The sequence below is a fragment of the Bufo bufo genome, chromosome 4 (assembly GCF_905171765.1).
Source record: "Bufo bufo chromosome 4, aBufBuf1.1, whole genome shotgun sequence".
NCBI lineage: Eukaryota > Metazoa > Chordata > Amphibia > Anura > Bufonidae > Bufo > Bufo bufo.
In genome coordinates this window covers 391,355,784-391,373,227 of record NC_053392.1, presented here as the reverse complement: position 1 = coordinate 391,373,227, position 17,444 = coordinate 391,355,784, and the positions used below count along the sequence as shown (strand labels likewise).

The following is a 17,444-nucleotide window of genomic DNA, read 5'->3' as shown; positions in this document are numbered from 1 at the left end:
CAACAGCATGTGAAATTGATTGTCACTCAGTGTTGCTTCCTAAGTGGACAGTTTGATTTCACAGAAGTGTGATTGACTTGGAGTTACATTGTGTTGTTTAAGTGTTCCCTTTATTTTTTTGAGCAGTGTATATATATAGCATTGTGCTAATGTTTTTTGCTGCTATGATAAAAAAATAAAGCTTTTAAACAGTCTGTTAACTATATGGTTTCACATGTACACAATTATCGTGTTTGTGCCACCGTTTTTGCAACATGGTTGAGGTAAAACACATGCCGTTTTTGCTGTGTGGTTCTCATTCGCACACAACCACACTGTGTGAATACAACCTCAGTGGCAATGCTACAATAATAATTCTTAGGCCACGTACACAGGCAGGCCTCGTCCACATTTGTGTCAGTGTCACGTCAGTGAAAAAAAGCGTACGTGTATCATCTATAATCCACGGACGTTGCTCAGCTGAAAATTTCAAGAGCATTTCCTATCCGTCTTCCGTGAAAAAACGGACGCACCACGGATGTCATCCATGTTGTGCCCATGATTTTCACAGATTTCAATGGGCGTGCTTGGTCTGCATCATAGACCAAAGTAGTGCATGTCTCCGTGATTTTTTTACTGACCCACAATCAGTACAAAAAATGCTGAAATGTGGACAGACACATTTAAATCAATGGGAACATATGCTGTCTGTGGAAAATGCGGAAAGCACACGTCAGTGAAAAAACGGAAATGTGGACGAGGCCCCAGTGTTTGGTCAGCGATTGCCATCAGTTATTGTGAGCCAAACCCAGGAGTGGATAACTCAGAGGTAAAGAATAATGGAACCAGTTGCACCTGGTGTGTTTTGGACTTGGAATCACCGATGGAAATAACTGACGAAACACGGATTGTCTGAAAGCAGCCTTAATCAGTTATCTTTCAGAAATGTTAAAATGTTTAAAAAAATATAAATAAATAATATAATTAGGCTACATTAACAAACGTGTGATGGCCGTGAATGTTCAGGCACGCAAACTGTGGATCTGCTAAATACGGGCATCAGTCGTGTGCAGACCCATTGACATATGCGGTAAAAGATAGGACAAGTCTTATTTTTGCAGCGTAGTAGCATGGACCTGGAAGCCCTAGTCACATTTACCTCCATCACCAGCCATGTTGGGGGAAGAATCATTATGTTTACCCAGGAGCTGGCTGTCAGCACAAGGGGCAGGCGCTGCAATGAAGGGGACAGCAGCACAGATACTCTTGTTCCAGTCTATTAGTAAGTTGACTAAAATTCAGTAAACTGTTCCCCCAATTCACCCATAAAAGTGATGCAGTTTACTCATAGCAGGGAACTGCCAGCCAAAATCCCTTCCAGTGAACACCAATGAATGCCAGAGAATATCCAGTCTAGGCAATGCAAAGGGTTGACTCTATGGCAAATGCACAGCAAAATATTTTATCATGTGGACTTTGCCACAGATTTAGCCTTTTTGAATTTATGTAGAATACTTATGAACTAAAATTTGGTCAGCCCAACAAAGATATATAGAACAGATTTCAAATCAGAAGCACACTTTGGTATTATCTGCTAAAATGAAGTTTAATAAAATGCCATTTCCCGTGTGTATGCAAAAGGACAGTGAGGGTCAATGATAAAGTGCATGAAATGCTTTAAAGGGGTTGTCCAGGATTTTGATATGATAACAACCACCAATCAGCTGTTATCTTGTACCTCCTTCATGTGGTGGAGCAGCGGGTTACTTACTGCACAGGTGTTCCCATTTCCGAGGAAAGGCAATCATTATCAAAATCCTAGACAACCCCTTGAAGTAGGAGAAACCCAGTAATAGAAGACCAAGTACAGAAATACAAATAGTTTAATATCACAATAAAATCCTATTTGATATACTGTACTTTAATATAATAGGCAAAAGAGATACAGTAAAAGCTTATGTGTATATACAAATGTATTCAAAACATTTTCATCTGTTTAAATGATTCATAAAATCGTCATTCCTTCTAGTAAGAATAACCTGCGACCACATTGTCAGTACAGCTTCTATACTACACCCAGAAATGTTGATGCAGTAAGGTAAATATAGAGTCTAAAGCGGACCCGTTAGTCCTGATATTTTATTTTAGTAAACACTCAAACTCCCCAAGAAATCATTCTAGAATATCTTTAATAAAGAAAAGAGCAAGGCCTCTTTCACACGAACATGGCAGATTGGCTCAGGATGCGTTCTGTGAAACTCGCACCATTTTGCAAGCAAGTGCAGTCAGTTTTGTCTGCGATTGCATTCAGTTTTTTCCGCGCGGGTGCAAAGCGTTTTGATGCGTTTTTCACGCGTTTAATAAAAAACTGAAGGTTTACAAACAACATCTCTTGGCAACCATCAGTGAAAAACACATTGCAGCCGCACTTGCTTCCGGACGCAATGCATTTTTCACTGAAGCCCCATTCACTTCTATGGGGCCAGGGGCGGTGTAAAAAACGCAGAATATAGAACATGCTGCGATTCTCACGCAACACAGAACTGATGTGTGAAAAAAAAACACATGTACACAGACCCATTGAAATGAATGGGTCAGGATTTAGTGCGGGTGCTATTCATTCACTTCACGCATTGCACCTGTGTGGAATATTCGCTCTTGTGAAAGGGGCCTAAGGCAGAGTAGTTTTTTATATACATAAAATAAGAAAAACCGCAGCACATCTAAATAGTGAAAAATGTGTGGTCCTTTATTCGCCCATACAACGTTTCAGTCCGCTTGCTGGGAGAAGCATGGGTGAATAAAGGACCACACATTTTTCACCATTTGGATGTGCTGCGGTTTTGAAAAAAACTGATCCCTTTATTCCACCTCTGCGGTGAGATGGAATAAAGGTATCCGTTTTTTTTTTTCACATTTCTGGAGTGCTGCTTTTTCTTTTTTTTTTTATCTATTGAATTCCTGTCCAGGAATATCAGGATTGCACCTGGGTTCTATTTGGAAGTGCTGCTTGTTTTATCCATCTATCTATATATATTATGAGGCTGCTTTGATGTCAGCGCCACATGGCAGGCATTTCTCTTACCTTTCTAGCGATATGCCCCCAATGCACGAGATGGGCTAACACCTTTAAGGGTACTTTCACACTTGCGTTGTAAAGATCCGGCAGGCAGTTCCGTCGCCAGAACTGCCTGCCGGATTCGGAAATCCGTGTGCAAACGGATAGCATTTGTAGACGGATCCGGATGCGGATCCCTCTAACAAATGCATTGAAACACCGGATCCGTCTCTCCGGTGTCATCAGTAAAAACTGATCCGGTATTTCTTTTTTTGCATTTTTGAAGATCTGCGCATGCGCAGACCGGAAAACCGGATCAGTTTTGCCGGAACACTTGGTGCCGGATCCAGCATTAATGCATTTCAATGGAAAATAATGCCGGCAAGTGTTCTGGAATTTTGGACGGAGAAAATACCGTAAGAGTGACTGAACTGAAGACATCCTGAACGGATTGCTCTTTATTCAGAATGCATTAGGATAAAACTGATCAGTTCTTTTCCGGTATTGAGCCCCTAGGATGGAACTCAATACCGGAAAAGAATAACGCTAGTGTGAAAGTACCCTAAGGCAGGTTACGTAAATCACATCTAAAAATAGTAAGAGGCTAAAACAAACCAAACAGACAAGGCCAAATATATATTGCTTTAGCCTGCATTAGGCCTCATGCACGCAACCTTATCAGTTTTGCGGTCCGCAAAATGAGGATTCGCAAAACACGTATACCAGCCATGTGCTTCCCTCATTTTCCCCTTCTGCAAGTTTCACTTTGTTTAATAAATGCCTATTCTTGTCCGCAAAACAGACAAGAATAGGACATGTTCTTTATTTTTTTTGCAGGGCCATGGAACGGACATACAGAAGCGGACAGCGTATTTTGCGTCCCCATTGAAATGAATCGGTCTGCTTCCAATCCGCAAAAAAATCTGATCAGATGTAGATCAGTTGTGTGCATGAGGCCTTACTCTTATAAGGCCCCTTTCACACGAGCGAGTATTCCGCGCGGATGCGATGCGGGAGGTGAACGCATTGCACCCGCACTGAATACTGACCCATTCATTTCTATGGGGCTGTGCACACGAGCGGTGATTTTCACGCATCACTTTTGCGTTGAGTGAAAATCGCAGCATGCTCCTCTTTGTGCGTTTTTCACGTAACGCAGGCCCCATAGAAATGAATGGGGTTGCGTGAAAATCGCAAGCATCCGCAAGCAAGTGCGGATGCGGTGCGATTTTCACGCACGGTTGCTAGGAGACGATCGGGATGGAGACCCGAACCTTATTATTTTCCCTTATAACATGGTTATAAGGGAAAATAATAGCATTCTGAATACAGAATGCTAAGTAAAACAGGGCTGCAGGGGTTAAAAAATAATAAAAAATCATTTAACTCACCTTAATCCACTTGCTCGCGATGCCGGCATCTCCGTCTAACTCTTTTACTGTATAGGACCTGTGGAGAGCATTAACTATAGTTTAAGGACCTGGGATGACGTCACTCCGGTCATCACATGGTACGTCACATGATCTTTTACCATGGTGATTCACCATGGTAAAAGATCATGTGACGTACCATATGATGACCAGAGTGACGTCATCCCAGGTCCTTAAACTATAGTTAATGCTCTCCACAGGTCCTATACAGTAAAAGAGTTAGACGGAGATGCCGGCATCGCGAGCAAGTGGATTAAGGTGAGTTAAATGATTTTTTATTTTTTTTAAACCCCTCCAGCCCTGTTTTACTATGCATTCTGTATTCAGAATGCTATTATTTTCCCTTATAACCATGTTATAAGGGAAAATAATACTATTTACAGAACACCGATCCCAAGCCCGAACTTCTGTGAAGAAGTTCAGGTTTGGGTACCAAACACGCACGATTTTTCTCACGCGAGTGCAAAACGCATTACAATGTTTTGCACTCGCGCGGAAAAATCGCGGGTGTTCCCGCAACGCACCCGCGCATTTTCCCGCAACGCACCCGCATCTTATCCGGGCAAGAAACATGACGCCCGTGTGAAAGAGGCCTAACTCTTTCAGTATTTTAGTCGTGCAAGATATTTAAATCACTACAGAAACTGCAATCAGTTTAAATGTCATGCTTGTTCTAGACAAATGGCACACGAGCTATCATTGGCTGCTATGAGGCACAGGGTGACTTTCACGTTCTCTGATAGTTTTCCTAGAAGAGGCTCACATATTTTCACAGCCACAAAATATAGAAAACTTTGATATCATTATTCATTAAGATAGGTCCAAATATGACAAGTCAGCATGTGATATTTGGATATGAAAGTCAAAAATTAAACGCCCCCTTGTTGGCTTGTAAGAGAAGAGTCTCTTCCATCCATTCATTGGGTGTACTGAGCAGCTGCTCCCATAAAAGGTGTCCCGATTGGTCACAATCAATGGCGACATCCTCCTCACCTGAAAGAAGACTCGTTATTAGGGATGAGCAAACTTCATATTTTAAAGTTCATGTGCGGCTATATGCTGAATTGCGTTATGGATTCCGTTACCACGGACCATAACGCAATTCCATGACTGAATACATAATGGAATGCCTTTAGAGGCGTTCCGTTATTCATTCCGTCATAATAGAATTCTATGGCCTGCATAAAGTATCCATCCGGTTTATGTTATGCAGGAGAGGACTCCAGCATAACCTAAACCAGACGGATCCGTTATGCAGGCCATAGACTTCTATTATGATGGAATGAATAACGGAACGCCTCTAAAGGCATTCCATTATGTATTCAGTCATGTAATTGCGTTATGGTCCGTGGTAACGGAATCCATAACGCAATTCAGCATATAGCCGCACATTAACTTCAAAATAGGAAGTTCACTCATCCCTACTCATTATCTTCAAAACTTGATGCATCTCTGCTGCATACTTTTATGTGTACTTTTATATTTACTAATGTGTATACAGAGTTAATATCTGTAGGGTATGCAATGCTGTATGCTTGATATTATGACTGAACACAACAATTTGAGAGGATGTCCATTTTGTAAATATGTAGAATATATTGTCATTTAATGTATGATAACGTATTTATTCTTATTTGTTATAAAGTATAATTTCTTTAATCTGTCATAAATGGGACCTGACAGGTGCCAGATTATCAACAATTCTGAATATGGTTAGTCCAACATACAGTTCACTTGTTCAGGTAGATAATTTCCCTTACCCCAGCCCAAAACAAAGTGCTAACATAACATATGCTTCTATATATTAGAGGGGATTCATACTTTGTCATAGTAGCTCAGTCTTCTTCTTGTGGTCATATTAGTTTCTAAATTAAAGAGCATCTATCACCATGATCAAGCCCTTTGTCTCTGCAATCGGTATTACTGTTGCAGACAAAATTTTATTTTTTGTTGCATGCAAATTAAGATGCCTGGAGCACCACTTCACCTCTTCCTGTTGCCACTCTCACTCCCAGTTGGCTAAGCCAGCCCCTCAGTGCTCCAATCACCTCAGCCAGCTCCTTGGTGCTTTAAACCCCTCATTGTCATGTACCAATTGCAAAGAGAATGGGCTCATTTTAGTCACCATAATCAACACTACAAGGCAGCATGCCTGGTTTAATAGGATTGATCATGGAGACAGGCGCTCTTTAAATTGCATTTAGTAAGTGAGAGAGTATTGGACAATGTTTAACCCTTGTTTATTTTCTATACTTTGGGAATACGTTGGGAATGAATGATTATTCTCTACCTGAGCTCAAACTGGTTCCACCAAGAAATCGCTCATTCAAACCTTGATCCCATACAGTTAGATCCAGTCGAGACATCCCGAGATCACCTGGATTTGCAATATTGTAAATGATTGTGTGATTCCATTCTGGAAAGGACTGTCTTCTCAGCACTGGAGTCCTTTGCTTTATTTCTTGCTTGTTTGGCATAATAAGACAACTAGTCAAATTAATAAAAAACAAAAATATATAATCCTTTATGCACAGTAAGATAGTGTATAAACGTTAGAAAGCAAGATCTGGCAATTTACCTCTTAACAAAAGGGCTTACAAAACCATCTGGTCTCAACGATAAATTGCAGGCTCTTTTTATCACAAGATGGAGCTGGACCACTTCAGTATGTCTTACATCTGTGCATGTATTATGAACAAAAGTTAATAAAAGAAATATATTCTACTTTAAATGTGAATCGTATTCTGGATTATCTCAAGCTTCTTACCATCTGACATATGCTCATACAGGAATGTTCTAGAAACTGGAGGTCTCTCAAGTCTGATTTTCACACACAGTTCTCCATGATACTGCAAAGATAACTCTTCGGTCTTTTTTGGCTACAGTATAGAAGATAGAGACAAGGGGATTTCTTGTGTGTGGGTATTGAAAACTACTATGGAAACCAGTAGGATAGTAATGAGGGGACGGTCTATGAATAGTAGTTAAAAAAAGCTTTCCAACACACTGCTGAGACTTTTGAGGCCAGTGATTGGCCTCAGCAGTCAGATTTGTTGACATGACATCACTGCTGAAGCACAGTACCCAAAGACTGGCAAGAGCACCAATAGTAATGTTTATTTTATTGTTTTATTTAATTTCCCTTCCTTGGCCCATTTTTCCTGATCTTGAGCAACCCTTTTAACTTATTGTACTATACCTTTGCTTTCAGTTGGTACCAAGTAAATGATTTAGTTGAGTTGTCATCAAAGTCCCAGAATTCTAGTGGAATAAGCACTTCGCCTAGGAAGACTTTTCTCTTCAGTCTGCCTGCATGCCACAATGATATCTGAAGAGTTCGTGTCTCCAGTTGGGAACGTTTCATGGTATACTGCAGAGGAGAAGAATATTCAGCAGGAGGCAATCTACAATCTAAGTAAGCTAATTTAAAGTATTGCATAACCATGTGTGCTTCAAAATATTTGATATAGATATAGGACTTAATGAAGTATCGTCAGGATAGGTAATATCAGATTTTTGGGGCTCAGACAGCCCCACCGATCAGCTGTTTAGGACAGCTGCCAGCACTGGAAACAATACCGTTAGCGAAGCTGGAAGCAGAAGGCTCTGCCCACTGTGCCCAGGGTAAATCTAGTAACTGAATCATTCTTTACGTAAGGCAACGTTCACACTAGCATTAATATTTTCTGGTATTGAGATCCGTCAGAGTCTCAAAACCAGAAAAAAACGCTTCAGTGTTTTTCCCCATTCATTGTCAATGGGGAAAATGCATTACGTTCCATTCTCATACCAGAGAGCAAACCACAGCATGCTGCGGTTTGCTTTCCGACCTGGGATGCGGAGCAAGACGGATCAGTCATGACCCACAATGCAAGTCAATGGGGATGAACCCGTTTTCTCTGACACAATAGAAAACGGATTCGTCCCCCATTGACTTTCAATGGAGTTCATGACGGATCCGTCTTGGCAATGTTAAAGATAATACAACTAGATCCATTCATAACAGATGCAGATGGTTGTATTATCAGTAATGGAAGCGTTTTTACTGAACCCTGCCGGATCCAGCTTCTGTGAAAGTAGTCTAAGCTGATAGGACGGAATGTGTAAGTTGCTGTGGGTTTCACCTACAAAGAAATTCACATCAGCAAATGGCATTTATTATGTAGAAAAAGTTATTACAAGCCACGGTATTGTTATTGTCCATATTGCTTCCTTTGCTGGCTAGATTCATTTTTCCATCGCATTATACACTGCTCGTTTCCATGGTTACAACAACCCGGCAATCCAGCAGCTGTGGCCGTGCTTGCACACTATAAATAAAAAAGTGCCGGCCTTTCTGGTGGCTGGGACCATGGGAGTTTATGTAGGCTGGTGGTTTTTTCTATAGTGTGCAAACATGACCACTGATAATGGATTGCTGGGTGGTCGTAAAGATGGTAATGAGCAGTGTATAATGTAAAAATGAATCCAGCCAGCAAAGGAGGGAATATGTACAATCACAATACATTAGTAACTGCCTTTCTATATAATAAATGCTATTTGCTGAAGTGACACAACCCCTTTAAGATTTTACTGCAGATTTTCACAGTGTTTCATCAAGGACCAAAGCCTTATGGTTTTGCATTCATTTCAACAGCAGGAAAACAACAGAAAACAGCCGTACAATTTGGTATGACATGCATTGGTAAATAAATTGTATATGTAGCTTTACCAGTTTAGTGGGAAAGAGGTGTAGCTTAAGTTGTGTCAATATTTTGGCACTATTTTGGTGCAAAGTAAGCCAAAACAAAAACTTTTTAATAAAAACATAAATAATGGATGACAAAAATTAGGGAAAGGTCGCCTATAGTATGTTACAGTGCTTCTCATTTATGTAGGTGTAGTTTACCTTTAAACTTTCATTAAATGATGGATCAACTGTATTTTTCTTAACACTCGTTTTCATTTTACTGTTTGGAGATTTATCAGGAAGTAAATAGGTCTTTACATACCTAGAATAAAAAGAACCAATATAAATATAGTATTTAACACATGAAATTGTACGTTGACACCACATAGTATCTAGGGAGAGCTACATGGCATATAAAAACGCAGCACTGGCATCATGAATGATGCGTTTACAAAATTATATGGGGACAGAACAGGTCCTAGTAAAGAAAGTGAACATTTTGTAGCATGCAGAGTTCAAAGCTAAGTCTTACGGATTACATTTCTTTCTTTTCTCTTCCCCATGAGCTAAGTTTTTACATGCTTTGATTAAGATCTCCAGCGTGCAGGTCTTCAGGTTGTATGAAATTGCAAGTTCAATTTCCCCAGTCACACTGCCTACATCAGTGCCAACACTGTTGATGCTGGTCATGCTAGACTGAAAAAGATCCAAAAATACAGAATAAATGTGTGAGTGAAGAAGGTACAATTAGCTCACAGGTGCATCTCAATAAATTAGAATATCATTGAAAAGTTAATTTATTTCAGTAATTCAATAAGTGAAGATCATATGGATATAAAATTAGATTCATTTCACACAGAATAATCTATTTCAAGTGTATTTCTTTTAATGTTGATTATGGCTCTCTGCTAATGAAAATTTAAAAATCAGTATCTCAGAAAATTACACTAATTAAAAAAAAAGATTTATATTACAGAAATGTTGGTCTACTGAAAAGTATGTACAGTATATGCACTCGATAGTTGGTCGGGGTTCCTTTAGCATGAATTACTGCATCAATGTGACGTGGCATGGAGACGATCAGCCTGTGGCACTGCTGAGGTGTTATGGAAGCCCAGGTTGCTATGATAGTGGCCTTCAGCTTGTCTGCATTGTTGGGTCTGGTGTCTTTCATCTTCCTCTTGACAATGCCCCATAGATCCTCTATGGGGTTTAGGTCAGGCGAGTTGCTAGCCAATTAATCACAGTCATACCATGGTTATTAAACCAGGTGTTGGTACTTTTAGAAGTGTGGGAAGATGCAAAATCCTGCTGGAAAATTTAATCAGCATCTCCATAAAGATTTTGAGCACAGGGAAACAGGAACTGCTCTAAAATTTTGTGGTAGACAACTGCACTGACTTTGGACTTCATTTAACATAGTGGACCAACACCAGCAGATGGTTCCCCAAACCATCAGCGACTGTGGAAACTTTACACTGGACCTCAAGCAACTTGGATTGTGTGCCTCTCCACTCTTACTCTAGACTCTGGGACCTTGATTTCCAAATACAGTAAAATGCTAAAATTTTATTTTATCTGAAAATGGGACTTTGGACCACTAAGCAACAGTCCAGTGCTTTTTCTTCTCAGCCCAGGTAAGATGCTTCTAACATTGTCTCTGGGTCAAGAGTTACTTGACACAAGGACTCCAGCCGCAGTCCACTTCTTGGGAATCTCCCCCAAATTCTTTAATGGACTTTTCTTGACAAATCATTTCAAGGCTACAGTTATCCTTTGCAGGCATTTTGTGTTGATTAGCCGACCATTGTGTGACACCATGGGGCACATTTATTAAGACTGACCCCTTCCCTGCCCACACCACGCCCACAATTTTGGACCTGGCATGAGCAGGGGCAAAGTCGCAGACAGCGGCACAACTAAGCATTGTGCTGCCATCTGCACCTGAAATACGTCTAATTTAGGCATATTTCAGATTAGTAAATGACCCCACTCCATGAGTCTACAATATTGTTTAACTTTTTCACACTATTCTAATTTTCGGAGATACTGACTTGGTTTTCATTAGCTGTAGGCCATAATCATCAACATTAAAATAAATAAATGCTTGAAATAGATCACTCTGTGTGTAATGAACCCATATGAGTTTCACTTTTTGAATCGAATTACTGAAATAAATTACCTTTTCAATGATATTCAAATTTATTGAGATGTACTTTCATTCATAGTGACTAAGCATAATTTACATAAAAACATAAAACCTTTTAAAATTGTTGTCAAAACCTGTCAAAATAATTCTGATTTGCTAAATTAAGCAAATCAGAATTATTTTGACAGGTTTCAACAACAATTTTAAAAGGTTTTATGTTTTTATGTAAATTATGCTTAATCACTATGAATGAAAGTTTGACAAATATCTAATAAACATTGATGCACATATGATATGATTGAGCAGAGAACGTAGCACAAAATGTTCCAACATTTGGCACATTTCTGTTGCATAATGTTGCAGCGTCCCACATATGTGTGTAAATTGGACACTTCAAACATCTTAAATATATATATATATATATATACACACATACATATATATATATATACACACACACAGTCACAGCTGAGGATGGGGAAAACCCTCAGCCGTGCGATGCCAGAAGATGTTAGTGGCTGCTCGGCCAGGATGACAGAAATAGGGAGCAGGTCACCTCCTAGAGCTTCCCTAATCTGACCCTGACTCCTAGCTGCATGAGCCGACCTTGAAGGTAGGAGGGCTCATGCTCAGGAACCTCGGATCCCTACTGACCCTCCGCCGATCCCTGAGCTAGGAACTGGGTAGACAGCCCGTTCCTCCTGGACACGGAGGAACAGGAGTCTCACTGGCCAAGCTGCAAGGAAAAGGGATACAAAAACAGACCTATGGATATGGCAGGTGAACTGCACTAGTTCCACCTACCTGCCACAGCCTTGCTGACTGGATCCCTGTGCTGACATGCTGACGTCCACACCATACTTAAAAGGACACAGCTAACACACATACAGACAGGAACCCAGATCCATAGCTGCATTAAATAACAGAAGGAAAACAACATTGACTAAACATCACATAACATTTACTATGACCACAAGGGTGGCCCTCACTGGCAGATGGTATTAGGTATGACGATGACTCCAGCAGACCATGGCTGAAGTACCCCCCAGCATCTGGTCTCCAGAAAGGCTTTATAGCCCAAAGTATCCACACCCACACAGACACACCCAGTGCTCACAGTCTAGGAAGGGAATTAACCCTTCTCACACCAGACAAGGGAAGACAGCAACTTAAAGGGGAAGTGAACTCATAACATAAATCCCGTGCACACCAAAACAACAAAAGTGCACACATACAAAGACAAGTTGCCTGGTGCAACCGCATGCACTTTACAGCAAGCTGCCTAGCACCAGCTCAGGCTGCTATACTGCCAAGTACCTGATAAGAACATGTTGCCAACGGCAACCACAAGTGAGGCAACATACAAGCGGCCCTCACCTGTGCTTGAAACAACCACACGAGACCGCAGGCAACAGCCTGCGGTTTAGGAGTCACGACCATGACCATGGTCTTGACACACACACACGTGTTTATTTGCATTGTACGGTATTTTCCTTTTATCAGACTGGCAATGTCATTTGCACCCATTTGCCCCTAGGTGGTGCTGGCACCACATAATACATATAGCTTGGGTGTGTCTAGACAGGAAGTTAGTTAGTTAGTTAGTTGGAGTCTGAGTTAGTGGAAGTTGGAGTGTGAGAGGAGGAGAAGCAAGTTCATGGAGAGGAACAGGCATCGTCCAACATGTAGTCTGCCATTTCTACTCCTTGGTCATGGCCAGGCTAAGGGAGTACACCTAACATTTATCTACAGCAGCAAAGCACAAGACATTAAGTCTATGGGGAGAGACTAGTGAGAGTAACAGCTAAACTCAGCTTATGGACCTCATTAGCACAAGTGCCTGAGAGCAACGTTCCGAGTGCCAGGACACAAAGGGACAGTTAGTGCACAGAATTGTCTTTATCACTAACTAAACCTTCCGGGTAGTAGTGAAAACCAAAAACCTTTTCAGAAGAGTATCTTGTAAATGATGTGGTAGAAGTGTTTGCCTGCCGCGAGGGGAGGCCCTTATTGGATAACTCACAAATGTCATATTCAGTACCAGAGTGCTAGAGTTGGAACTTAAAGTAAATCTTCAGTTTGCCTGTAAAGTATCAGCATTAGAAGAATCCCTCCATTGACAAGTACCACTACCTGATAATAGGATTACCAGTGAACTTATTATTTCTACCATACAAAAAGCTTTCCATTGATGAACTGTACAGATTGATTTCTCAGTAAATGTTCAACTGGTTTACAACAAATGACTCATTCTTACTACTACTCTCAACATTTGCACCTAAAGGTGCTGGCGTCACAGTGGCCCAGCCGCAAAAGCACCTAACACCAATTACCATCAAGGGTACCTCAACTTCCATCTGGCTGGTGTTCCCTGCAACCAACAGTGTACCGGAGGATTTCGTGCCGACTTCCCATCCACTGTACACCAGCCCAGGGAGGCATCTGCTAACCGTGAGTACATGAACTATTTTTTTAATAGCCTTTATTTATTTAATTTTTCTTTAAGAAAACCAGTTAATACAACAATCCCAAAGGGAAAAACAATCAGCATGACAATCATACACATAAGCAGGTGCAGATAAATCCGTCATTATCATATTGCGCAACAGTAAAAAACCAGCAATGTATCTTTATCATAGAATATTACTGTCATCACAAAAAGAATTCTGCACTCACTCACCCTCATCCGCACACACAATCACACGCTTGGGCAGTGCAGACCCAATCAGCAATGAACCTTAAACTGTGCCCTCCGCTTGTACCCATATTCCCCAGATTTTGTCAAATCGATCAGGCACCCCTCTAGCTTCGTATGTCAATTTGTACATCTGGAGGTCTTTATTAATGAGTTGCACCCACTGATCCACTGTGGGGCATTTAGGCGGTTTCCAGTTCAACAATATGTTCTTCCTACCGTAAAACATTAGTAACCGTAGCAGGATTCTACTATACTTGGATGGGGTCACTTCAGAAACCAGCCCCATAACGCATATTATTGGATCACAGATCCCAGGAAGCCCCAACTTAACACTAATAAAATTGCACACTCCCTTCCAGTATATCTGCATTGTAGGACATCTCCAAACCATGTGAAAAAAGGAACCTCTGTCCCCCCCACATCTGTCACATCCAGGACTCGATAACTGCCGCATCTGGCACAAACGCACCGGGGTCAGGTATACCCTATGTATCCACTTGACCTGAATGAGTTGGTCCCGAGCGCTTATAACAGACTTCCTCCACCCTAGACGCCATTCCTCCAAGTGAGAGTCTTCTAGTTCTGGGATATCCGCCGACCATCTAACGAATGATCGCTGGATTGGGGATTCTTGCATTTTAATAATTTCAACATAAAAGGAAGAAATTGGCTTGTGCGGTTGTACTCTCCTGGCTACAGATTCAAGAGGACCACACTTTAAGCTTAAAGTCAAGGATTGGAACTGTTTCTCACAAGCGTGTCTCAATTGGAGGAACCGGTAAAAACTCGTCCGAGGTAATAGGAACTCCGACTGTAGACTTCCAAAGGAGCGAAAGGCCCCATCTTGGAACAACTGTGTCAAATATTTAAGCCCTTTCTTAGGCCAGAATTCAAAATCTGAAAGGTGTAAAAGCTCAGGGAGGTGTTTATTACGCCATAGTGGGACATACGGAGACCAGGTTTCTCCTACTTGGGTGTCCATGTGTGTATTCACAAATCTCGCCCAGGCCTCTATAACCGTCACCATAGCCTCCGTATATCTCCCACAAAGCAGAGTCCCGCCTCCCCTATAAACCAGGTTTGTTAGAGCCTCATACGACCCAACTAGCGCTGCTTCCAACACTACCGCTGGATTATTGGCATCCGCTCTAATCCACCAGGATGCATACATCAGGCGTGTCGCTATATAGTAAATATACATGTCTGGGAGCTGCAAACCCCCTTGTAAGTAGGAGGCTTTCAACGTCTTTCTTGCTATTCTTGGGGACTGATGGCTCCATAAGAATCGAGACACGACTTTGTCTAAAACATCAAAATGGGACTTAGGAATCTTTACTGGAGCTGCTCTATACACGTATAATAACTTCGGCAACAACACCATTTTAACAATGTTAATTCTGCCTATTAAAGTCAAGGGTAAATTTTCCCAGGCTTCCAGTTTACGAGTAACGTATTCCATAGTGGGCCTCAGATTCAAAAGACAGAATTGCCGAGGGTCTCTATGAATATGAATGCCTAAATAAATAAAGCTGTCCACCACTTTCAGGGGAGACACCGGAGAAATATCTACCCCTTCATCTACATCCACTATGCAAAGACTGGATTTAGCCCAGTTCACTCGCAGGCCAGAATATCTCCCATATCCATTTACCACGTCTAGCAGGGTTTCTAAGGAAGGGCCAGGATCAGCTAAGTACACCAACAGGTCATCCGCATATAGCGACACCTTCTCTTGTATCCCGGCTATCGACCACCCTTCTATCAAGGAGCTATTATTGATTAATTGTGTAAGGGGTTCCATTATCAGGGCAAACAATAGCGGCGACATGGGACAACCCTGCCTTGTGCCCCTATACAGTCTAAAAGATCGGGAAGTAAACCCATTTACTCTGATACGCGCTGTGGGCGCCTGATACAGTAGCTGGACCCATTTAATAAAGGAGAGAGGGAAATGAAGGCGGGACATTGTCTCCCAAATAAAATGCCATTCTACCGAGTCAAAGGCTTTCTCATTATCGAGAGACGCCAGGACCCTTGAGCCCGCATTATCATGCCTGACCTGCAAGTTTGTAAATAGCCTTCTAAGGTTAATATCCGTTGTCTTCCCAGGCATAAAACCAGATTGGTCAGGGTCAATAATAGATAAGATTACTCCACTAAGCCGCTTAGCCAAAACTTTGGCTAAAATTTTGGCGTCAGTATTCAGTAGGGAAATAGGCCTATACGACGCACAATGGTCCGGAGACCTCCCAGCTTTATGAATAACCACAATAGTAGCCTCTCCAAAGGATAAAGGCAGCCCACCAGATTCATAGGCGTAGTTAAACAATTTTAGCAAACGTGCAGAGTGTACCTCAGCATCTAATCTATACCATTCCACTGGGAAGCCATCCGGACCAGGTGATTTCCCCACTGCCATGTCTCCAATCGCAGCTTTAATCTCTCCTTCATCAATAGCTCCATCTAAGTACTTATAGTCCGCCCTTGCTAATTCTGTAAGGGGAATGGCTCGAAGGAAAGATCGGATCTCTTCCGGGGTCAAGCTAATTTTAGAGCTATACAGGTCCGCGTAAAACTGGGCAAACTGCTCACATACATCTTCCGGCCGATATACTCTCGATCCATCCCCACATGTAATATGCGGGACCACCGTCTGAGGCGTCTCCGTCCTAGCTAGGAAGGCCAAAGCTCTCCCGTTCTTATCTCCATCAGCAAATACTAAGCGCCTTTGATACAATAGTTTCTTCTGGGTATACTCAGTTAGGTGTAAACTAAGTTTCCTCTGTGCCTCATCCCATAGCCTACGACTCTCTGCATTTGGGTTTACAATAAAGGCTTGTTCTTTCTCTACCACTTCTCCTTCTAGCTTAGTCCTAGTAGTACTCAACTCTTTCCTGTGTGTGGCTATCGCCTGAATCAGAGCCCTCATTAAATTCCCAATAGTCCTTCATACCTTGTTGTGCAGACCAAGCTACAGGAAGGACCTCCAGCCATTTACTATTGAGTCTCCATATTCTTTCAGCCGGCGTAAGAGGTTGTTTCAGGATTACCAACAGGGGGGCATGGTCAGAGATACCTCTTGGTAAGTAATCAGCTACCGTCAAAGAGGGCAACAGGTCCCTACTAAGGAATACTAAGTCTATTCGGGAGAGAGCTGCGTGAGAGGCAGAATAACAGGAATATTGACTTCTCTCCGGATGCAAATACCTCCACCCCTCCGTTAAATCAAACACCTCGGCCCAGAGGCTTAACGCTTCATTATGGGTGTCACTGGGGCGAAGCCGATCAAGCGAACGGTCTAAGACCGCATTGTAGTCTCCAAGCACAACCAGAGGCACCGGGGCCAAGGATGCTACATGTCTCATAATCTCATCTAGAACTTCCCTCCGAAAGGGGGGGGGGGAACATAAACACCTACCACAAGGTAGTCAATGCCCCTGATTGCAGCATGAAGAACCACA

At 41.8% G+C, this 17,444-nt stretch overlaps 1 protein-coding gene across 5 annotated transcripts in view; it reads right to left on the bottom strand.

The window, feature by feature from the left end:
* Positions 1–5,067: 5,067 nt before the first annotated feature.
* SYTL3 (synaptotagmin like 3) overlaps positions 5,068–17,444 on the bottom strand; it is a 129,571-nt gene continuing 117,194 nt past the window's right edge. For all 5 annotated transcript variants that reach the window (XM_040427103.1, XM_040427104.1, XM_040427106.1 and 2 more), the window contains exons 10-16: positions 9,669–9,832; positions 9,356–9,458; positions 7,667–7,837; positions 7,235–7,346; positions 7,046–7,145; positions 6,758–6,954; positions 5,068–5,460 (exon numbers count right to left, since the gene is read on the bottom strand). In XM_040427103.1, the coding sequence (XP_040283037.1) occupies positions 5,330–5,460; positions 6,758–6,954; positions 7,046–7,145; positions 7,235–7,346; positions 7,667–7,837; positions 9,356–9,458; positions 9,669–9,832 (978 nt within the window). In that variant the 3' untranslated portion in view covers positions 5,068–5,329. The remainder of the gene's footprint in view (positions 5,461–6,757; positions 6,955–7,045; positions 7,146–7,234; positions 7,347–7,666; positions 7,838–9,355; positions 9,459–9,668; positions 9,833–17,444) is intronic.